This window comes from Eulemur rufifrons, chromosome 3 (genome assembly GCF_041146395.1).
Source record: "Eulemur rufifrons isolate Redbay chromosome 3, OSU_ERuf_1, whole genome shotgun sequence".
NCBI classification, from domain to species: domain Eukaryota; kingdom Metazoa; phylum Chordata; class Mammalia; order Primates; family Lemuridae; genus Eulemur; species Eulemur rufifrons.
The window spans coordinates 25,784,286-25,806,978 of record NC_090985.1 but is presented as its reverse complement, the minus strand read 5'-3'; the positions used below and the strand labels follow the sequence as shown (position 1 = coordinate 25,806,978).

Below are 22,693 nucleotides of genomic sequence, written 5' to 3'. Positions count from 1 at the left end.
TCTCAAGCAGGGCAGCTCTAATGGGCCAGAGGCTGCCAGGCCGGAGGACGCAGGGGCCTCTTGGCCAGGACGGCCATGCTGGGGCCGGCCCAGGCTGTGTGGAGGTGAGCAGAGTGGGCTCTCTGGAGGCGTGGTCAGGAGATGGAGTTCCGGGTGGAGTTTGGTGTGGCCACACAAATCATGCACTCGGCGGTTCGCTGCTGAGTGCCTGCGGCGGGGCAGGGGAAACGGCAGCAAAGCTCTGCTTCCAGAGCCGCCTTCTCGCTGGAGGGCGGAAGGTGCCACACAGTAAGGGGCAGCGGAGGCATCCAGCGTTGAGGGTGCTGCGGCGACGGGGCAGGGCCAGCCATCATGGCGGGGCTGCCATGGCACTCGGAGATCAGGGAGGTTACCTGGACCAGGGACCTTGTTCAAAAGTTCTGGGAGCTGTGAGGGAACAGCATTCCAGGCAGAGGGAACAGCCAGTGCAAAGGCATGAGGTGGGAGAGGGGGGTGGGCTGGTCCTCAGAGCCTGCACAGGAGGGGGCTTGACCAGCCTCGGTGCAGGAGGTCGGCCTTGCACATTCCTGGGACATGTGGGAGCGAGGAGGAGGCCCAGGGTCTTGGTCGGAGCACCTGGGAGGCTGGGGTTGCTGCCGAGATGGGATGCGGGGTGTGGGGGCATCTGAGGGGCTTGAGTTTACAATGCCAGGCAGGTGCTGGCGGCGCATCTGCTGCTCAGGCCAGGCTGGGGACCTGCTGCTAGAGGGTCATCGTAGGGCAGTGGGGGCCCTTAGGGACCTCTGGGGACCTTAGCTTCCCAGGGGCCAGGGAGCCCTAGGGACTCCTCAGAATAATGTCTTTAAAGGCATAAAATAGGCTCCGCGGGGTCACAAAAGAAGCCAGTGACCCTGGAACACAGATGGGTTCATGCCCCGGGGCCATGGATCTCAGATTGGAAACTGGGGGTTCGGGGGGGAAGAGGCCTGAGGCTCAGCTGGCCTCTCCAGTGGCCCGAGGAGGGGGGCAGTGCCCCTGGGCTGTGAGGGCCCAGGAAACCAAGACAGATGGGTCCATCAGCTGCATCACGTGGCACCAGCGGCCCGGTAGGAGGGGCTGAGGACCAACCTTCAGCCCGGCAGAGTGGAGGTCACCGTGACCTTGGCAAGGACAGCTTCTGTGGTATAGTGGGGACAGGAGTCTAAGGGGCCTGGAGAGAGAATGCAGCCGAGGGCATGGAGGGCTCTTTGAGGAGCAGAAACATGGGGTGGTGGCTCGTGGGGGGTGGGAGGTGCAGGACGACTGGGCCCTGCATCTCGCCCTGCTGCTCCTGGCCACTTAGCCCCTCTGAGCCTGGTTCCTTCATCTGCAAGATACTGACGACTTTGCAGGGTTGTTCTGTCAAATTGGATGTGATGGATCTCAGGGGCCCGGCCCACGATCACACCCAGTGCGCGAGAGCTGGTCCTCATTAGCATCGCAGGGAAGCGACTGTGCCAGGGAAATGCCGAATACTGCTCAGGGCAGTGTGGAGCTGGCAAGAGCTGGGCGTGATAGCTGCACGCTGACGAGCAGAGGGTGCCGGTGGGACGGGTGCACTTGGCGCTGGAGGAAGCGTGGCACTTCACTCCTCTGCTGAGCACCTACTAAGTGCAGGCCCTGGCAGGAGCCTGGCAGCTCCTGGTGGCCGGGCCTCCTGGTGAAGTTTGCAGGTTATCTTGAGAACTGAAGGGCCCCGGGAGGGCTTTAGGCAGAAGAGCGAGATGCCGGGGCTGCGATTGCAGAATGGATGTCCTGGGACATCCAGGAGGGAGCTGATGCTGGCCCTGTCAGGGAGCAGCCGCAGAGGGCAGGGAAGAGGACAGCCTTGGAGGTAGAGCTGATGACTTGCTGATGAAAGGACGTGGGCGGGGAGGCAGGAGAAGGCTAGACTGAAGGCTAGACCCCTCCCAGGCTTCTGGCCAGGCATGAGGACATAACCCAAGGTGGGAAAGTGGGGTGGGGGACACAGGAGGAGGAAGATCCAGAGGCCAGAGTGGGACTTGAGTGTGAGATCCTGTGGTCATCCAGGTGGGAGTGTCTTGTGAGCAGGCAGCTCTGGCACCTGGAGCACCAGGACAGGGCCAGGGTGGGGCAATGGATGCTTGGAAGTGGAGTTGGAGCCACATATGCAGAGCCCAGGGCCTGGATTCAGATCCCAGCCTGACCCAGCTCGCGTGTGTGCCTGGGCCAGTTCCATCAGCTCTCTCATCCCCTCGGGCCCCTTTTCTTTAAAACAGGAAAAATAAAAATAACTTCTTTCCTAGATTGCCATGAGGAATGAAGACTGGGGTGAAGTGTTTCTAAGCAGAAGCAATGTTGACGATGAAATATCAATATTCTCACTTATTATTAGGCAGGGCGACTCCAGAGGGCTCAGGGAGCAGGCATGGATTTGGAGGCAGGGACGTGTGGAGACCAGGTTTTGGCAGCTTGGGATGTGCATAGGGATTCTGAGAAAGGGAGTGCCTGGAAGGGGTGCTCAGAAGGAGGAGGGAAGGTGTGTATTCATACATGAGTGTGGGCAAGTATGGTGTGTGTGCATTTGTGTGTATGCGTGTACACATGCTTGCATGTATGCAGTGCATTGTGCACACATGTGCATGCATGTGAGCACAGTATGTGCAGGTGTGTGCATGCATGGTATGTGTTGTGTGTGTGCATGTGTGCAGTACATTGTATGTGTGTATGCGGTGCATTGTGTTCATGTGTGCACATATACAGTACATTGTATGTTCGGTATGGTATGTGCACTCATGTATGTGTGCATTCATGGTATGTCCATGTGTGCATGAATGCAGTGCAGTGTGCATATGTGCATGTGTTCATGCATACCTGTGAGTATTGTGTGTGCACCTACGTATGTGCATGTGTGCACTGCTTTGTGTTTATGTGTGCAGTGCATTGTGCACATGTATGCTCACATAGGCATACTGGCAAATGTATGTGCACACATGTGTGTATGCACATGTGCATGCATGTGCCTGTGTGTTCATGTATGTGTGTGTGCACACAAGGTATGCACGTGTGTCTGTGTGTGTTGAGTCTGGGCTCCGTGCAGCAGTTTTGACAGAGCATAGTGTAGAGGCTGCGGGGCAGGGCCGCAGTCTGGTGGGAACACGGGCTAGAGAGCCTGTGTGCTTGGTTGGCAGCCACGTGAAGCAGGGAGCTCCTCCTCATGGGTAAGGTGGGGTGGGACAGGCCCAGAGACAGCTCAGACCCCACTCCCCATGCCCTGGACCCCAACGGCCCTGATGCTTCCTGGACAATGGGAGCAAAAATGATCTTAGCAGTAATAACAGCAGCCATTTGTTTGAGCATTTACTTTGTGCCAGAAGCATCCGCATGTTAACTAGCTTACTCTAGGCTGGGCACGGTGGCTCACGCCTGTGATCCCAGCACTTTGGAAGGTGGAGGAGGGAGGATCACCTGAGCCCAAGAGTTCGAGACCAGCCTGGGCAACATAGCAAGACCCCATCTCTACAAAAAATAGAAAAAAAATTAGCTGGGCTTGGTGATGTGCACTGTAGTCGTGGCTACTCAGGAGGCTGAGGCAGGAGGATCCCTGGAGCCCAGGAGGTGCAGGCTGCGGTGAGCTGTGATCGCACCACTGCACTCTAGTCTGAGTGACAGAGTGAGACCTTGTCTCTAAAAAGATTTTTTTAATTGAAACATTTTTCTGAAAAGCTAGTTTACACTTATAGCAGCCCATGAGATAGGCTCCCCATTGAGGCAGCCTGTGCCACAGGGCCTGTGCACGGGCCGTCCCCTCTGCCAGAAACACTCTTCCCAGATACCTGCTTCAAGGGTATCTTCCTCCTGCAAGTCCTTGCTCAGGTGTTTCCTTCTCAGTGAGGCCTGCGCTGACCGTGCTGTTTAAAATGTCAGCAGCCAGCCCGGCTCTCTGACCCGTCCTATCTCTGTTCCTTTCCCCACAGCACGTGTGCCCTGTGAACACACTGGGCCACCTCCCTTGCTTGTGTCCATTTCTTCCCTGTCTGCCCGTGCTCAGGTGTCAGCACCACAGAGCAGGGTACCTGCCTGCTCACCCACGTGCCCCCCAGAGTGTGGAACAGTAGCTGGCATGTGGCAGGCACTCAGTAAATGCTTGCGGAGTGAAATCAGGCACAGAGACATTACGGCAGTGGCCAGGGTCACACAGCTTGTACATGGTAGGCTGCCAGAACCACTTGATGCTGCCACCAGGTGGTACCACCTGGTACCCCCGGGGGCTTCCTCTGAAATGAGTTCTGCTCAGAGAGTTTTGGGGGGGATAGGGTGGCATAAGGACCAGAGAGGTCAGACAACTATTCAGAAGACACACAGCTGGGCTGGGACAGGTGGCCGACCCTGGGGTCTTGCATGCTGAGCCCTGTGCCCAGGGAGCTCTGTCTCTCACTGCAGCCACAGGGAGGCTGGGACAGGTTTGTCCACCCATCCCTGTCCAAGCGAGCAGGCAGCCCAGACAAGGCTGTGGCCCATTTTCAGCCCTGCCCCCCACCGGCCTGTCCAAATGCCACATGGCCATGTCACGCGTCAGACTCTGTGAACACTCCTCAGGCCAGAGCAACTGTTCCCTCTGCTGCCCGCCGCCCACCGCCCCCTCTGCGGCTGCCGGGCTCCCACTCCCACCCGGGCCTCGGCCTGTCTCTCCCTCTCCCAGCCTCTCTCCCATCGTCTCTCTGCGTTTTTCTGCCTTCGATGAGATGGGGCCATTTCTCTCAAGGGTTGTTTTAAATATTCATGTTTTAATTAAAGAATTTTATTGCAGAAGCAACATGTAAGATAATGAAAAAGCAGTGTCCTGGGGGCTGGAAGCGAGTGTGTGTCCCTGTGTGTCTCTGTGTGTGTGCCCTGTGTGCCCATGTGTGTCCCTGTGTGTTCCTGAATGTCATCTGTGTGTGTGTGTCCTTGTGGGTGTGTGTGTCCCTATGTGTGTCCTTGCGTGTGTCCTAGTGGGTGTCCCTGTGTGTGTCCACGTGTGTGTGTTCCTGTGCTTGTGTGTCTGTGTGTGTCCCTGTGTGAGGTGGGTGCCCCGTGTGTCTGCAGGGGCTGGGGGTGGGAGGTGGAGCTGGAGAACCCACACACACTCCGCCGGGCAAGTGGGTCCTGCAGGGACATGGGGGGCTGTGATGCTGCCCAAGGGGCTGTGACTGGCCTGCCGAGTGGGGGCGCACCTCCCCTTCCTTGCCCTGCCTCCAGGGCCATCACCGCTTGGCCCTGGGCCCACCTGGCCGGTGACCCCCACACTCCCTTGTGAGGCCTTTGGAGACGGCCAGAGTCTGGCTCAGATCCAGGACTCCAGGACGCCCCCATCCCCACCCGGCACCTGGTAAAGAGTATCTGGAGTCTGGAGTATCTGGGGTCAAAGGGGCGGAGGAGGAATCGGGACTGGGGTAATTTGGACTCCAGGTGGAGCCCGGGGTGACAGGGAGTACAGGAGGGCTGGGAAAGGTGCCAGGGCCTCCACTGTCTGGGACTTCTGGCTTTGTCCTCTTAGCCAGGGGAGCGCTCTTTTTGCACAAGGGCCAATTTAGAAAAATCTAGAAAACAAGAAGGCTTCAGTCCCCATCGTAGACAACATCATTCCAGATGGAAGTAGCAGGAAGGGCCCATGGAAATGGTGTGCACGTGGGTGCCATCATCCACTGAGAAGTTCCCACGGCTGGCCCAGCCCCGGGCATGTCACCTGCCTCCGCTCAGAGGCCGGAGAGCACCCGGCGCCTGCCTGGCTGCAAGAGGGGTGAGAGTTACGGCTGCGTTTATGTTCCACTTCCTGGAAAGATGGAGAGGAGGGGTGTGGAGTCGGTAGCTGGCAGCTTCTGCCACCCCACTGGACTGCCGAGGTCAGGGGGCAATGAGGTGTCCAGGTGCCCAGGGTGGGCCCCAAGCTCTCGGGCCTGTAAGCACCTGCCTGGTCGAGAAAAAGAAGGTGTAAGAGAGCCTGAGCCCCTGCATACTTGCCAACTGGGCCAGCTCAGTGAGCCTCAGTTTCCCTTCTGTGAGGTGGGGATGGGATGGGACAGTACCTGCTTGTAAGGCCTGTGTGACGCTCAAAGGGGATGGTGCCAAGGGGCTCAGGGAAGGGCCAGCACGTTACAAAGCTCCATGCTCTTCTCGTCCTCAGCTGGCAAGTGGTGTGGGAGGTGGGGGGCTCAGGGTGCCCGCCTCTGAGGCCAGCTGGCTGCTGGCTGCTGGGGGGCTAACTCATGACCCACTGGGCTAGGGGCTGTGGAGCACGGGCTGGGTTGGGCAGGGGCTTCAGGGAGCCAACCTGTTCACATCCCTGCAGGGGCTCTGGATCCAGGCCTCAAAGGAGTCTAGGTGCCCCAGAATAGGTCCTAACTTGGTGGCAGGGGAGGCAGGGGTCTTCCCGGGAGCCTGGGCTGGGGGCATCGGCCCTGGACCATGCCGTGGGTGCCTGGGAGCTCTGCCTGACGGAGCAGGGGTGGGAATGAGCAGGAACTGACCAGCCGCCCAAGTGCTGCCCAACCTGCTGGACTCGGGCGACCTCTGCTGGAGGAGGACGGAAACACATGGCTTCCTCCGTCAGAGGAGAGCCCCAGGCGGGAGGCAGGGACTCCACCAGCACCCCAAGCCCAGCCAACACGGGGTGCGGGATCTGGGGAGCCCACAGCCTCCAGTCTGGGGCACCAGGTTAGAAAGGACGCCCGGACCCCCTCACCACGAACCCTTTCCCCTGGGTGGCCGGGCTGCCCGGGCCATTAATTGGCTCTATTCATCCCCCTAATGAGATGGAAATGAGGCTTCCAGACAGAGGGAGCATTGAGTGGTGGAAGAATGGCAACTTCTTTCCGGGCCTGGAGGGGCAGCCCACCCCCCCAGCCCTGCCCACTCCTCACTGCCCCCTTGCAACCCACCCAGCCTAGACACAGGGTGGCCACCCAGCAAAGGGTGGCTTGAGCACTTCTGCACCCTGCACTGTGGGTCCTTCCTGGGTACCTCCCCCTCTGGCACCAGTGCCTTCACTGGACAAACATTTATTGAGTGTCTGCTATGAGTGGGAACACACATTAAAAACTAAAACGATAATAAAAATAGCAGCTACCATTTTCTGAATGTCCATTAGTAGCAGGAGCATGGCCAAGGTTGGGGATTAGTCTGTAACTGGGATTGGGGCTCAGTATGTGATAGGGGATCAGGGATTCTATGCCTAGGATCAGAGGTCAATCTATGATAAAGATTAAGGCTCAGTATGCAGCCAGGGTCAGGAAGCAGTGTGTGACCAGAACAGGGGTCAATATGCACCCAGGGTCAAGGCTCAGGGTATGACCTGGATCAGGGCTCAATGTGACCAGAGTCAGGGTTATGCTTGCTGGGGGGGAGGGGTTCATCCTCTGAGCCAGTGTCCCCCCTCCCCACCCTCTCCTGGTGTGCCCCCACCTCTTCTCCCCCACCCCCAACCACATCCTTACCACCTGGGTCACCAAGGTAACCAGCTCTGAAATAGTGGGTGTTTTGGCAGCTGAGGCCTAACCTGGGTCTATCCCGAAAGGCTGCACTCTGCAGCAGTTGCCATGGGAACCGAGTGGCATCCTCCGATTAGCCTGGCTTGGACACCCTCTCTTTGCCACCCACTGCCAGTTTGCACGTCACTCAGGCTTCCGCGTGGGGGCTGGGCTGGGGCAACGGGGGTGGGGGGGAGTACAGGCAGGACGTGCCACCCTGTCCTTGTCTCCATGCCTGCCTCCCCAGGCTTCTCTGCTCCCCTGTCTCCGAACCATGGCATGGGGTGCCTTCCACAGGTGACAACACAAGGCCGAGTGCCTAGGCCCTGGCCAGTCCTGGCAGGCAGCCTTAGTTGGGGGGAGGGGGCGGGATTTGGAATCTGATACCCAGTGCAAGTCCTAGTTCCTCTCCTTGTCCTGAGTTAAGGCATGTGACAGCAATGAAGGGCCGGTCACGGGTGGCCTCAGAGCCAGTCACCTGTGCCTGTTCTGTGGGCAGGTGCGGCCCTGACCTGCCTGCTGGAGTTTGCGCTGGGGACCCCCCTCCCCCGGTGCAGGGTCTGGGGACGTGGCTGGTGTGTGCCCTTGGCCCTAGTGCTTTGCCTCTCTGGGACCCGTGGGAGTGTGGCCTTTGTGAGGGAAGGGAGAGAAGTTTCCGCAGCCGGCCTGGGGGCTGGGGGCGTGGAGGATTCCGCTTCCCACCCTATCCACCCAGCAGGGGGGTCAGCCTCGCCCCGCCACAGTTGATGATGCTCAGGTCCCTCCCATGCATCCATTCACTTGCCCCTGGCGCCCCCTGCTGGTCCCTTCCTAGCACGGGGCAGGGGAGGGGAGGGGTTCTGGTACCTTCCCGGACAGGATGGGAAGACCAGATCAGCACCCGATGGGAGCCGTCCGGACAATGGATTTGCTGCAAATCAACGTGGGGTCCCAGGGGTCCACCCTGACCCCCAGCCCTTCATTGCTGTTTATCTTCCCAGTGGTCTGTCCTGGGAAGTCTGCTATTATCCTTGTTTTGCAGATGATGGGTGCAAGGCCAGGGAGGTGACACCTCCCTGTTGTGGGTGGTGGGGTCACCACTGGCGCTTCCCACTCCGGGGTCTCCTGCAGTCTGCATTTCCACCCCAAGAGATGGGGGCTCCTCCCCTAAGCCACAGATAAGACCAAGACTGCAAGAAGTACCAGAGGCCCTTCTGACTGGCCAGGTGTGACCTGCCCTTGGCCAGCCTGGTTCTTGGCCCCTGGGCGGCGGCGGGGGGGGGGGGGGTCCTTGCTCTAGCCTGGAGCAAGCAGCCTGGCCCTCGGTTCTCCCAGCAGGCAGCATGGGGCAGGGGCTGCAGCTCAAGAGTGGGTCCCAGGAGTGGGCCTTGGCAATGCCATCAGCAGTCTCTTCACCATCCCCTAAGCTGCGTGATGTCGGGGGCACCCTCCCCAGAGACAGTGGGTGCCGAATGCCTGGCTCTGAGCCTGGCCAGCAGCAGGCACTCAGGGAGAGCTGCTGGCCCTTTGAAAGTCCGCGCTGGCCTGCTGCTGTGGGAGTGCGTGGGCCCTGGCACCACTGGAGACAAGCGGATGGCAGAGGCCAGAGTGCCATGCAGTGGGAGGGATCCAGGCAGAAAGCCTGGACGCAGCCCTTCCGTGGTCCCCAGGCAGCCGCCATGCGCTGCCCACAGGTGGGGTGCTCCTGCTTCTTGCCCCCCATTGGCTCCCCAGTGCTCTAGGACCACGGGAACTCCAGGTGGTCCCCAGTGTTCTTAGTAGTATTGCCGCCACCAGGGGGCTCAGGACCTCAGGGATGAGGTCTGGATTTTGGGGGGAACATGGGTCAGTGAAGGTAGGGGGTCCTATCAGGGCCAGCGTGCAGGAAGACCCATGAGAGGCCTGAACGGGGCAGCCAGGGGCACCTGCAGTGCTTTGATCCCGGGCACCCTCAGTGGTGGCCAGCTCTGCTGAGTCCAAGGGAGGCACGGTGGGGCTGGGCCCTGGGTTTGAGATCCTGCTTGGCCACCAGGTGTGAGACCTTGGCCACCTCTGATGTCCCTGTGTGGGGTGGGGGCAGTGGCTCACAGGTCGTAGCCGGGGAGGGGGATGTGGAGGCCTGCTGAGTGGGTGGGGAAGCTGAGGCTCTGAGGAGCAGGGCGGGGGGGCCAGAAACTGGATAGGGGGTGCAGGGGTGGGGGTTGGCTTCCAGCCATGGGCACTGAGAGCCTTAATCACAAGGCCCCTCTGCCCTCAGCTCTGTCACCAGGATGCCTGCTACAGGCGGTCATCCATTCATCCCTTCTGCACCCTGCCCACCCCCACACTGGGGACCTCTGGGCTCAGGTGGGATTTGAGCCCTCCAGAGGGTGCCTGGGGAGCTGGGCAGGCACCGGTCCCCAGGCCCTCCTCTGCCAGGCCCTCCCCAGCACCGCTGCCCCTCTGACCCGTGCAGTGCCGCAACCCCATCCCGGCCACTGCTCCCCTGCCCCGCCCTGACCCCGCCCTCGGTTTCCCACCCCAGGCGGCTGGAAGCTGTGGTCCCTGTGGGGCGAGTGCACGCGGGACTGTGGGGGCGGCCTGCAGACGCGGACGCGCACCTGCCTGCCCGCGCCAGGCGTCGAAGGAGGCGGCTGCGAGGGGGTGCTGGAGGAGGGCCGCCTGTGCAACCGCAAGGCCTGCGGCTGTGAGTGCGGGACAGCGCGGAGTGGGCGGGCCCTAGGGAGGGGCTGGGGCGGGGCGGGGCCCGGCCTGGAGGAGGCGGGGCGAGGGCTGCCAGGAAAAGGCCAGGACGGAAAGAGGGTGGGCAGGACCTGAATTTGGGGCGGGACCATGGGGTTGAGCCCAGCCAAGGGTGGAGGCGAGGCCCGGTAGAGGTGGGGCCCCAAGGAAGGAGGAAGGGTGGTGTCTGGGGCTGGGTGGGACTAGATGGGGTGAGCTGCTTATCTGACTGTGGGGCCTGCCCCCTCTCCCCACAACCTAGGCAGCCCTGGTCAGGTCCGCCTCCCCAGCTGGATCCTGCCTTCAGAATATATTTCTCTAATAAGGTTCTCTAATGACCTCATGCATTTTTTAGCTGCTTCCATAAAGTTAAATCAAGTTGTAATGAGACTGTCATTCTTTGGGTTGTTTTTCCCTTGATGAACTTTCCTGGGCAGAAGATCCCATGTCAGGAGCCTGGGGAGGGCCGTGGGGCATTGGGCCCTGCCATAGGAGGGCGGTGGGGTGCCGGTGGGACAGCGAATTGGGGAGAGCAGTAGCCGCTTAGAGGTGCTGTCCTGCAGGTGACCACGAGCCCGTGGCCCTGGAGGCACAGGGAGGGGTCCTGATCACATAGGGGCTGGCGACAGGCCAGGGCCCTCCCTGATTTCCCAACTGTCCAGTGGCCTGGGTGCTGGCAGGCCCTGCCATCCATGGCCAAGGATAGAGAGGACCCAGGGCAGAGAGCACCCCACGCCAGCTCCAGGACGGGTGCTGACTGAGACCGTCCTGCAGCCGCTGGGCGCACCAACTCCCGGAGCCAGTCCCTGCGGTCCACGGATGCCCGGCGGCGCGAGGAGCTGGGGGACGAGCTGCAGCACTTTGGGTTCCCAGCCCCCCAGACTGGTGAGCTGGCGGGAGGGGGATGGGTGGGGTCAGGTCTTCGGGAAAATACCACGTGTTACTAATTGCTGCTGGTTATAAGTAATAACTTTAATAATGTGCCATAATTGGACCAACCTCTTAGGTGCGGGGCTCTTGTCTCCAGGCAGACTGGCTTTAGTGGAACTGGTATGAGGTGAAGGGGCCTGTCCCGGGCCAGACCCCAGGGGCCCAGAGAGGGCACAGGCTGGCCTTTAGGGCCTCCCAGTCTTGTGGAGAAAATGGCCAGTCCTTGAGACCAGGCCTGGTTCGGAGGCCGAGGGGCTCCGGCTCCAGCCCCGTTGCCTGCACCCGGTAGGGTGGCCCTCGTCCTGGGGAGTCCTTCTGAGGTCTGACTGCGGCCCCGCGCACAGGCGCACGCAGGCCCATGACGCTGTAGTCTGGTCCTCAGGTGACCCGGCAGCCGAGGAGTGGTCCCCGTGGAGCGTGTGCTCCAGCACCTGTGGCGAGGGCTGGCAGACCCGCACGCGCTTCTGCGTGTCCTCCTCGTACAGCACGCAGTGCAGCGGGCCCCTGCGCGAGCAGCGGCTGTGCAACAACTCCGCCGTGTGCCCAGGTGGGCGGGGCCACAAGGGCAGCAGAGGTCTGGGGCAGTGGGGTGGGGGGCAGAGGGCAGTGGGGGGCCAGGGGAAGTGGGGGGCTGGGGGCAGCAGAGGTTGGGGGCAGTGGGGTGGGGGGCAGAGGGCAGTGGGGGGCCAGGGGCAGTAGGGGGCTGAGGGCAGCAGAGGTTGGGGGCAGTGGGGTGGGGGGCAGAGGACAGTGGGGGGCCAGGGGAAGTGGGGGGCTGAGGGCAGCAGAGGTTGGGGGCAGTGGGGTGGGGGGCAGAGGGCAGTGGGGGGCCAGGGGCAGTGGGGGGCTGGGGGCAGCAGAGGGCAGTGGGGGGCCAGGGGCAGTGGGGGGCTGGGGGCAGCAGAGGGCAGTGGGGGGCCAGGGGCAGTGGGGGGCTGGGGGAAGTGGGGGGCTGAGGGCAGCAGAGGTTGGGGGCAGTGGGGTGGGGGGCAGAGGGCAGTGGGGGGCCAGGGGAAGTGGGGGGCTGAGGGCAGCAGAGGTTGGGGGCAGTGGGGTGGGGGGCAGAGGGCAGTGGGGGGCCAGGGGAAGTGGGGGGCTGGGGGCAGCAGAGGTTGGGGGCAGTGGGGTGGGGGGCAGAGGGCAGTGGAGGGCCAGGGGCAGTGGGGGGCTGGGGGCAGCAGAGGTTGGGGGCAGTGGGGTGGGGGGCAGAGGGCAGTGGGGGGCCAGGGTCAGCGGCAGGGCTGGGCACAGAGGTGGGCAGAGGGCAGCAGTGCCTTCTCGTCCCTCTGCAGTGCATGGTGCCTGGGACGAGTGGTCACCCTGGAGCCTCTGCTCCAGCACCTGTGGCCGTGGCTTTCGGGACCGCACGCGTACCTGCAGGCCCCCGCAATTTGGAGGCAACCCCTGTGAGGGCCCTGAGAAGCAAACCAAGTTCTGCAACATTGCCCTGTGCCCTGGTAAGTGAGAGGGAGGGCCCTGTGGGGGTGGAGAGGGGAAGCAGGGGGAGAGCCAGTCCTAGCAGCCCGGCTTTGCCCACCCCACACCCACCTCAGGCTGCTCAGAGGTTGGAATCTCTGACTATGTCCAGGAAGGAGGTTGAGGTGTAACCTTGGGGCATTCCCGCCCACGTCCCAGGCTGGGTGTTATGTGGTGGGTCCCTAGGGTGTGTCCTCGATCACATATTAGCCTACATGGTGGGGGTGGCCCTCCTGGGGTGTTCATACCGCTGTCTGAGGCTGGATGTTGGGGTGGTGGCTCCCTAGGGTGTTCACACTTCTATCCCAGGCTGGATGTTGGAGTGGTGGCTCCCTAGGGTGTTCACACCTCTATCCCAGGCTGGATGTTGGAGTGGTGGCTCCCTAGGGTGTTCACACCTCTATCCCAGGCAGATGTTCAGGTGGTGGCTCCCTAGAGTGTTCACACCTCTATCCCAGGTGGATGTTGGGGTGGTGGCCTCCTGGGGTGTTCACACTTCTATCCCAGGCGGATGTTGGGGTGGTGGCTCCCTAGAGTGTTCACACCTCTATCCTAGGTGGATGTTGGGGTGGTGGCTCCCTAGGGTGTTCACACCTCTATCCCAGGTGGATGTTGGGGTGGTGGCCTCCTGAGATGTTCACTTATGTCCCAGGCTGGATGTTGGGGTGGTGGCCTCCTGAGATGTTCACTTATGTCCCAGGCTGGATGTTGGGGTGGTGGCTCCCTGGGGTGTTCACACAATAGTCCCAGGCCAGTGAGTGGGGCGCTGGGTGTTCACGCTGGCTTCCTGTCCTGTTCCTCCCCCGGGCCGGGCAGTGGATGGAAACTGGAACGAGTGGTCGAGCTGGAGCGCCTGCTCCGCCAGCTGCTCCCAGGGCCGGCAGCAGCGCACGCGCGAGTGCAACGGGCCTTCCTACGGGGGCGCCGAGTGCCAGGGCCACTGGGTGGAGACACGAGATTGCTTCCTGCAGCAGTGCCCAGGTCAGGGCCGCGCTGGGCCGGGATGGGGGCCTAGTGGTCAGAAGCTCGAGGGAGGGGACAGGCCCCATCGGGGGGTTATTGTGGGCCCTGGCATGTGGCCATGGGGGAGCGGGGTGCACAGCGGGGGGTGGAGCCACCGTGGGGGAGCAGGGCGCACGTGAGGTATTTGTTTCACCCTGTATCCAGCTGACCTCTGGTTTCTCCTCTCCTGGTCTCAATGTCCTTTCTCCCACGGCTTCCTGCCCCTGGGTCCCTGCGTCTCCCTGTCCTCATGTCCCATGTCCCTACCTGTGTGGCATGGACTCCCGGGTCTCTCTGTCACCACCCCTGTGCTGTCTGGGTCCCCGTGTCCCTGCATCCCTGTGGCTCCGTGTCTGGCCACACCTGCAGTGGATGGCAAGTGGCAAGCCTGGGCATCGTGGGGCAGCTGCAGCGTCACGTGTGGGGGTGGCAGCCAGCGGCGGGAGCGCATCTGCTCTGGGCCCTTCTTCGGGGGAGCGGCCTGTCAGGGCCCCCAGGATGAGTACCGGCAGTGTGGCACCCAGCGGTGTCCCGGTGAGACCCCTCCCACACCACAGCTGGGCTCTGGGTGGGGGGCTGGGAGTGATTGGGTGGGCCCAGGGCTTGGGCGTGCCAGCAGATGTCCTGGAGGGGTCTTGGCCTTCCTGAGCCTGCTGCCAACACTCAGCTCCCCTTTCCTGACCCCTGCCATCCCCATTGACTCTGGCCCCTTGGCAGAGCCCCATGAGATCTGTGACGAGGACAACTTTGGGGCCGTGATCTGGAAGGAGACCCCGGCGGGAGAGGTGGCTGCTGTCCGCTGTCCCCGAAATGCCACAGGTGAGGGCTGAGCTCCTGTCCTGTCCTCATGGAGATATGTGTGACACACGCAGGCCCCACTCTGAGCAGCTGTCAGCTCAGGGGCGGAGCCCTGACAGCCACGCACAGCACTGGCCAGGAGCTAGGAGCATGGGACACTGTGGCGACCACTGCCTTGGCCACTGTGTCCCGAGCTCTCACTAAGGGCCGGCGCCCATGCCAGGCCCTTCACATGAGATGTCCATTAAGCCTCAACAACACCATGAAGGGCCGGGCGCGGTGGCTCACGCCTGTAATCCTAGCACTCTGGGAGGCCGAGGCGGGTGGATCGCTCAAGGTCAGGAGTTCGAGACCAGCCTGAGCGAGACCCCGTCTCTACTAAAAATAGAAAGACATTATATGGACAACTAAAAATCTATATAGAAAAAATTAGCCGGGCATGGTGGCGCATGCCTGTAGTCCCAGCTACTCGGGAGGCTGAGGCAGTAGGATCGCTTAAGCCGAGGAGTCTGAGGTTGCTGTGAGCTAAGCTGACGCCACGGCACTCACTCTAGCCTGGGCAACAAAGTGAGACTCTGTCTCAACAAAAAAAAAAAAAAAAAAAAAAAACAACACCATGAAGTCACCACCATTTATAGGTGGGAAACTGAGGCACAGGGAGGTTAATGCCCTTGCCCCGGGCTTGCAGGGCCAGTGAGTGGAGGCCCCCTTTGAAGGCCAGCAGTCGGAATTCCTGCACCAGCCTGAGGAGTGACTAGGGGGCTGGGAGGGGCGGCCAAAGTGGGGTGGGTTCCCTGGGGAAGGGGCTTGGCCGCACCGAGGGTTGGTCTCCCTGCCCCTCCTGTTTGAGGGGATGTAGGTGGTGTACGTGCCTGCCAGGCAGCAGGCGGTGAGGCTGGGAGCCCTGGTTCAAACCCTGGCTGTGCTCTTGTTTGTTGTATGACTTTCAGAAAGTGACTTAACCTCTCTGAACCTCAATTTTCTCATCTGTAAAACGAGGCAATGTAGGTCTCTCTGCACAGAGCTGTGGAGAAGGGCGGGGGTGGTCCCGGGCGGGGATGGCGGTGGGTGCTGTGTACTGCTGGCCACAGCTGCCACTCCCCTCCCTTTTTTGCTGACACAATAGTGCATGTTCTCGGTAGCATATTGCAAACCCTGAGAAGCAGAATGAAGAAAAGGAGCATCACGTGGGGGCGTGCCTTCCCTGGCTTTCTGTCTGCGTGTACGGCCATGTCTCTCAGTGCCCCTTATTTTTGGCCCCACCTAAATTAAGCCATGGGGCAGATGCCCCTTCCCTGCCCTGCGGTGCCTGCTGAGTGTCAGGGCCATGATGCTGCTCTGCGGCTAGCACCGTCTTATGTGCATGCAGCCGTCCCTGCTTCTCTGGTGATTCCCTGGGAGCGAGGTCTGTGTCAGAGGGTGTGCCTGTGCTTGAGGCTGTTGATGCCTGGTGCCACACGGCACCCCGTAGCTGCCTCAGTGTCTCCGGGCCAGGCAGAGGCCCCCGCAGCCCTGTGGATGCAGCTGGGCAGGGGACCCACATGCTGGCTCTCCAGGACTCTGGGTTGGAAGGGGCTCCACCGGGGCCCTGGATGAACTCCAAAGCCCTCTGGCTTGGCCAAGAGTTCCAGCTCTGCACAGTGGGGTCCCCAAAGGTTTGATATCTGCTAGATCACAGCACCTGGTGCAGGTGTCCTTGACATGTGTTGAATGAGGGAATGAAGCCAGCCTGGCCCTGCCCCGGCTCTGCTCTTGGTGTGAGGCTGTGGCCAGACCCCGGCATCTGGGGGCCAGAAGGTCCTATCCAGAGGGTCTCCTGCCTGAGAGCCCTGTGTGGGGTTCCTGTGCTGGGCAGTGAACATCCACCTGAGAAATGGGGGGTCTCCCCAGGCCTCATTCTGCGACGCTGTGAGCTGGACGAGGAAGGCATCGCCTACTGGGAGACCCCCACCTACATCCGCTGTGTCTCCATCGACTACCGAAACATCCAGATGATGGTGAGGGTCAGCACTGGGGTTTCCAGCCCCGCCCCCCTCACTCCAGGGCCTTTCTCTGCCCTGTCCCCAGAAGCTCTGTCCCTGTGGCACACCTACCATTTGGACATGAGGCTGGGGGCTGCGGAGGGTTCTCTAGGCATGGGAGGTCCTTGGTACCTGCCTGGACGTGTCCTGCAAAGGTGATGGCATCCAGCCCTCTCCACCCTCCCCAGACCCGGGAGCACCTGGCCAAGGCTCAGCGAGGGCTGCCGGGGGAGGGGGTCTCAGAGGTCATCCAGACGCTGGTGGAGATCTCCCAGGATGGGACAAGCTACAGTGGGGACCTGCTGTCCACCATTGATGTCCTAAGGAACATGACAGAGATCTTCCGGAGGGCGTACTACAGCCCCACCCCTGGGGATGTGCAGGTGGGCTTCCAGGGGGCCATCCTGGAGGAGGGGCACCTGGGAAAGGGGCTGGGGAGCCATCCTGGACCCTAGCCGGAGACTGAGTCCCAACCCTGGTCATAGCTTGGGCCCCAACCGTGGTCACAGGCCGAGCCCTGAACCTGGTCATACATAGAGCTATGGTCCTGGTCACACACTGAGCCCTGATCCTGGTCACATGCTGAACCCTGACCCTGGTCACACGCTGAGCCATGATTCTGGTACCTTTTCTCTTTCCCTGGCCCTGCCTCCTCTTCTTCCCAGAACTTTGTCCAGATCATCAGCAACCTGCTGGCAGAGGAGAACCGGGACAAGTGGGAGGAGGCCCAGCTGGTATGACACTTGTCTGGGGCCCTCATGGCCGGCGGGGTCCCTAAGTCGCAGGCTAGCCCAGGGTCCGGCCCACTGGGCACTCTGAAAGGCTCTGGGTTCAAATCCCAGCATGGCCTCTTGCCGATTGTGTGACTTTGAGCCATGTAAACTTCTGAGCCTACATTTTCTCATCTGTCAAAGGACAGCAGCTCATCTCACAGGGCCGAGAGAGGAGAGGGGGAGAGCGTGTCCACCACAGTGTAAATTGAGGTGACCAGGACCTAGTGGGTCTTATCTCTGGGAGGAACAGTCTGCCTCCGTCCCTCCCGGGCTGACCTTGAACCTGCTGCCACTCCTGTCCCCAGGGCAGCACCCGAGGGGCTGTGGTACCCAGAGACCCTGCTCCATCCTGGGCTCCCCACAGGCCCGGAGCACAGCAGCCCCTTGGGCCTCTGCATTCCTGTCCACAGGACAGGGGTGGGTACTCAGAGGGCACCGGCCCTGCTTCCTCGTGGTGGCAGGAAATGACCAACAGGGCCGAGAGAAAGAGGGAGCAGAGAAGGCAGGCAGGCAGAGGGCCAGGGGAGGCGAGCTGTGTCCCAGCTGGGCGAGCAGGCGGCCTCGCGGAGCTGCGACGCGGGCGTCCTCCGTGCTGCTCCCCAGATGGGCCCCAACGCCAAGGAGCTGTTCCGGCTGGTGGAGGACTTCGTGGACGTCATCGGCTTCCGCATGAAGGACTTGAGGGATGCGTACCAGGTGACAGACAATCTGGGTGAGTCCACCCCTCCCTCTGCCAATGCCCCGTGTCATGCTCTGCAGCCCTGGGCAGGGCCCTTCTGCCTCTGTTTCCCCATCTACATCAAGAGGCAGCGACCAGACCGCTGTGCAGGCCATTCAGGGCCGGTTTCTGAGCTGGTTCTGTTTTCAGTTACACAGACCGGGTCTCCTGGGATTGGTGAGGGAACCCCCAGTTTCAGCCGAGACCAGGCCTCGAGTCCCGGCACTCCCCGGCACCCCCGGCACCCCACCGACAGCCAGCCCCAGCGCCCTCCCACGTGCTGAGGTTTGGCGGCAGGGCTGTGTGGCCCCTTCCCTGCTCCCCTGGTCCCCGAAGTGCCTTGTCAGTGGGGCCGGGACTCCACCTGGCTCCACGGCTCAACCAGGTCTTGGGCTCCTCGTTTCTGAAATGAGATGATAATGGTGCCGCCTTAAGGGGATGCAGGGAGTGCTGAGATGAACAGTGCCTGGGACCTGCAGTAAATGGCAGCTGTCGTCACAAATTCGCACAGCAAGCTACTTCATGGTTGTCACCGCAGTGCCCTCAAATACCTCTCATGGGCCACATTTCCCAAACTTTCCCTGCCTGGGTCGGGGACTCCCTCACGGGAGGACCCAGGAGTGGGCACTGGTCACAGCTGTGATCCAAATAGCACCAAGGGGGAAAATTGTCACCTCCCTGGTGGGATGCTTAGCCTCTAGTGATGTGACCAAGACCCGCTGGGTTTAGTCAGCACATACACCCTGGGCCTGACCCAGCCCCCACGCTAATGCCCTGGTAGCAGCAGGGACAGAGCTGCCCTGGGCCAGATGGACATTCGCACGGCTCCCAAGCAGGAGGTCCGAGTGCTGGCGCTCCTTTCCGCCTTGGGAGCTTGGGATCCCAGAGCTCGATCAGAGCTGGGGCACCTCTGAGGCCAGGCCTCCTCTCATAGGTGAGGAGACTCAGGCCCAGGCGCTATCAAAGTCGCCTAGCCGGTGGGGTCAGTGTGGCCCCGTGCTGGCCAGCCTCAGACTTTCCAGCCCAGTGTCAGCATTCCAGGTGCTCTCCTGCCTCCCCTACCCCGGGTTCTACGTGAGATGCTTGTGGCTCCACAGGGAGGGGTGCAGAATGGTCCCTGGGGTCCCTGACCTCCTGCCTCAAGGGAGCTGCCCTGAGCCGATGGACATTCAGGGCCAGCCCTTTGTCACTGCAGGAGGCCCTGGGCTCCTGGTCACCCCTCATCACCCATCCACCCTGCCCACCTCAGGTACCCCACACGACCACACACTCCATGGACCCTGTGGACCCCATGCACCTTCTTCACCCCAGTACTCCATATGCCACGTCCCAGTCCGTTTCTGTTGCTGTGACTTAATACCCAAGAAGAGGTCGTTTGTAAAGAACAGAGACTGACTTGGCTCACGATTCTGGAGGCTGAGAAGTCCAAGAATGGCGTTGGGCGAGGGCCTTCCTGCTGCGTCATCCACAGCGGAGGCCATCACATGGCGAGACAGCAAGTCTGCTGGTTCGAGTCTCTCTTCCTCCTCTTGTAAAGCCACCGATGCCATCTTGGGGGCCACTCATGACCTCATCTAAGTACCTCCCAAGGGCTCCACCCCCAAATCCATTAACATGTGAATTTGGGGGTTCAATTTCCAAAAGGAACTTTTTGCAGGACACATTCAAACCGTAGCACACCCCATGTGCTTCGTGCATCCCACAGGCCCCGCTCACCCTGTTCTCAGCCCTCACTCACTCTCCCATCCCCCTGCAGGTGTGCCCAGCCCCCCACCATCAGCTGCTGAGAACTGGAAGCCAGTGGGAGAGGGCGGCCCATGCACACCTGCCCAGCTCGCGCCTGGGCCTGAGTTCCGCCCTCTGCTGCTCCCTCGGTGACCCTGTGTCTTGGGTTCCCACCTTTGTCCACTCTAGGACATTGCCCCAGCCATCTCCTCTGCCCCTGCCCCCATGCAGCTGCCTGTTCCTGCCCCTCCTCCCACCGGGAGCCCTCTGCTTCCATGGGGTCGCCAGGGGCATCTAGATTGCAGAACCCTGTGGTCAGCCCTTGGCGCCCCCCGCCCGACCCTTCGGCAGTATTGGGCACTACTGACACTGCCTCCTCCCCCCACTTCTCCCCTCCCCCTACCCTCCTCCCACTCCTTCTCCAAGAACATTCATCCAGGAATGAGCAGCCTCACCTCCTCTGGTCTTTATCCAGAGGTCACCTCTGCAGGGAGGACTTCCCTACCAACCTATTTGGGAGCATCCCCTTTCCCCATGGTCACCACCGCCCAGCAGATCAGGGACCATCTCTTACCCTCTGCCTGGCTTTCTGTCTGTCTCCCCCACTCCACGGTGATTCCAGCAGGGGTTTCTGTTTGTTTACAGTTCCTGGTATACAATAGGTGCTCAGTCAGTGTGCTGAACAAATGGGTGCCTTCATTTGCTCACCCACTGGCGCAGCACACAGCAGCAAGGTCAGCGCGTGCTGGGTGCTGGGCTCCAGAGACAAGGGCCTGTGCCTGCCCTCAGGGGCTATTGGGGGGAAGATCCCTTGGTCCCCAGAGGCAACCACGCAAGTCCAGGAAGGACAGGGCCAGGTGGGGGTTTGCAGTCACCCTGAGCATCGTGAGGCAAGGGCATGTGGCCCAGCATGGGAATGGGCTGGGTTTGGTGGGGCAGGACACCCTGCAGGGAGGCCCCAGAGCTCCACCAGGGCCAGGCCTGGCTCTCAAGCCCTCCCCTGTCTGCCATATCTGACGTGGGCTCAGCGCAGGGCCCGCCCTAGGCCACGGGGTGCTGGGTGAGGAGGGACAGGGAGCTTCTCTGTGGGGACCCCCTGTCTGCCCTGCCCTGTCCTCCCAGGCCTGCCTGCCACTTTGCCCACATGCTGGGTGCTAGAGGGAGCCGTGGGGTGGTGGGGAGCTGGAGAGGGAGCACCATGCCTAGGACAGAGCCTGCCCTGGGCTGTGTCCGTGAGGCAGGAGCTCATCTGGGCCTGCATGGGGCCAAGGCCATGGCCCCCACTGAGTGGGGCTGGAGCCATCTCCTGCCAGCACCTGCCCCCGGCTGCACTTTCCCAGGCACTGACCCCCTCCCCGGCCTCCCCAGACCCACACCTCTCACCACCCATGCCCCCCACCACCACCCTGTCCTGAGCTCAGGGACCCTTCCCAGAGTAGGAGAGGAAGCTCAGGTCACCCCTCCGGGCCCATGCTGTCTCTTTTGATCTCCCCGGCTCTGCGAGGTGGGGCTGTCCCCATCCCATCCCACAGTGAGGGAAGCGTGTGGACAGGCCAGAGCTGGAGGGGCCACTGAGGTGGGCCCCGCAGTCCCTGCGGATCCCTCGATGGCCACAGAGCGGACCTCAGAATCCACCTTTGACCACCTTGTGGGCCACAGGGTGAGGGGTGCTGGGGCAAGACCCCCTCACAGTTCACACTCACCAGGACCAGGGAGACCCAGCCTCGCCCATGCCTGCCACCTCTTGCTGTCTCTGCTCTGCAGCCTCACTGGGGTCTGGGGACATGGCCCACCTGCCCCTGCAGCGTCACCCTGCATCCCCAGGCCTGCTTCCTGGAGTGTGACCCTCTGTCTCTATCTCCCCCTGCCCCCACCAGTCCTCAGCATCCACAAGCTCCCAGCCAGCGGAGCCACTGACGTCAGCCTCCCCATGAAGGGTTGGCGGGCCACAGGTGACTGGGCCAGGGTGCCGGAGGACAGGGTCACTGTGTCCAAGAGTGTCTTCTCCACGGGGCTGCCAGGTGAGGGGCCCCAGGGACTGGGAGGGGCCCGCCCAGGAGAGTGAGGGCCCACCACCCTGGGACGTGCCTTCTGGAATCTGGCCTGCTGCCTCACAGATGGGGCAGCATCCCTGTTTCCTCTGTGTCCCCAAGTTGTCCCCGTCTCCAGGAAGCCCCCTGTCCCCTCCCTGGGAGCAGTGCCTACTGTCAATCCCACAGCCTAGGCAGTCTGCTGAGGGGACGAAATGGACCACCTTCCTGCAGGGAGGGACAAGGACTCTCGCTCCTGGGAAGAGAAGCTGTGTCTGGCCTGTCCCACAGCTCTCCAGGGTCACTCAGGAAGGGCCCAGCTCTCCCTGTTCCCATCCGAGGCCCAGGCAGTCGCCCCAGCTGCCCAGCTACAGTGCTGTGTCCAGGGGTGAGGACAGGCATCCCCACCTGCTAGGGCCATGGACACGACCTTGCAGATGGTTCCAGAGGCCAGGGAGGGCAGGCTCCAGGCCAGGGGGGCAAGCCCCCGCCCCGAGCTGCAAGTCAGGAGGTGACGGCGCTCTCTCTTCCAGAGGCTGATGACTCATCGGTGTTTGTGGTGGGCACCGTGCTCTACCGAAACCTGGGCAGCTTCCTGGCCCTGCAGAGGTGGGCACCGTGGGCAGGCAGGGTGGGCAGCACCCTGGCCACCGGACATAGGGGAGGCTGGGGCAGCCTGGAGGAGTGGTGACAATGCACATGGCACAGAGAGTGGCCAGGGGTGCAGGGGCCCTCGCTGGGCATTCGGAGAGGGGCCGTGGGGCGCGCTCTGGGCCGGCTCCCCTGACGCACCTGCTCCTCTGGCTCTGCACCAGGAACACGACCATCCTGAACTCCAAGGTCATCTCTGTGACTGTGAAGCCGCCCCCTCGCTCCCTGCGCACACCCTTGGAGATCGAGTTTGCCCACATGTACAACGTGAGTGTCCTCCATGTGTGTGCACTGACACGTCTGCACGCACACACGTGCACACTGTGTTCCTGCGATTCCTATCACGCTTCTCAGGCACTAATACCTGGGAGTCTCAAGGCAG

General features: G+C 61.8%; 1 protein-coding gene across 3 annotated transcripts in view; it reads left to right on the top strand.

The window, feature by feature from the left end:
- Nucleotides 1-22,693, top strand: part of ADGRB1 (adhesion G protein-coupled receptor B1) — an 85,378-nt gene that overhangs the window by 13,820 nt on the left and 48,865 nt on the right. For 2 of the 3 annotated variants that reach the window (XM_069465936.1, XM_069465935.1), the window contains exons 2-15: nucleotides 9,991-10,152; nucleotides 10,962-11,072; nucleotides 11,500-11,664; nucleotides 12,410-12,569; nucleotides 13,396-13,574; nucleotides 13,965-14,129; nucleotides 14,313-14,414; nucleotides 16,284-16,390; nucleotides 16,603-16,797; nucleotides 17,080-17,148; nucleotides 17,791-17,899; nucleotides 21,508-21,651; nucleotides 22,194-22,269; nucleotides 22,476-22,578. In XM_069465936.1, the coding sequence (XP_069322037.1) occupies nucleotides 9,991-10,152; nucleotides 10,962-11,072; nucleotides 11,500-11,664; nucleotides 12,410-12,569; nucleotides 13,396-13,574; nucleotides 13,965-14,129; nucleotides 14,313-14,414; nucleotides 16,284-16,390; nucleotides 16,603-16,797; nucleotides 17,080-17,148; nucleotides 17,791-17,899; nucleotides 21,508-21,651; nucleotides 22,194-22,269; nucleotides 22,476-22,578 (1,847 nt within the window). Of the gene's footprint in view, nucleotides 1-9,990; nucleotides 10,153-10,961; nucleotides 11,073-11,499; nucleotides 11,665-12,409; nucleotides 12,575-13,395; nucleotides 13,575-13,964; nucleotides 14,130-14,312; nucleotides 14,415-16,283; nucleotides 16,391-16,602; nucleotides 16,798-17,079; nucleotides 17,149-17,790; nucleotides 17,900-21,507; nucleotides 21,652-22,193; nucleotides 22,270-22,475; nucleotides 22,579-22,693 lie in introns of all 3 variants that reach the window. The other variant, XM_069465934.1, reaches the window with a different exon arrangement.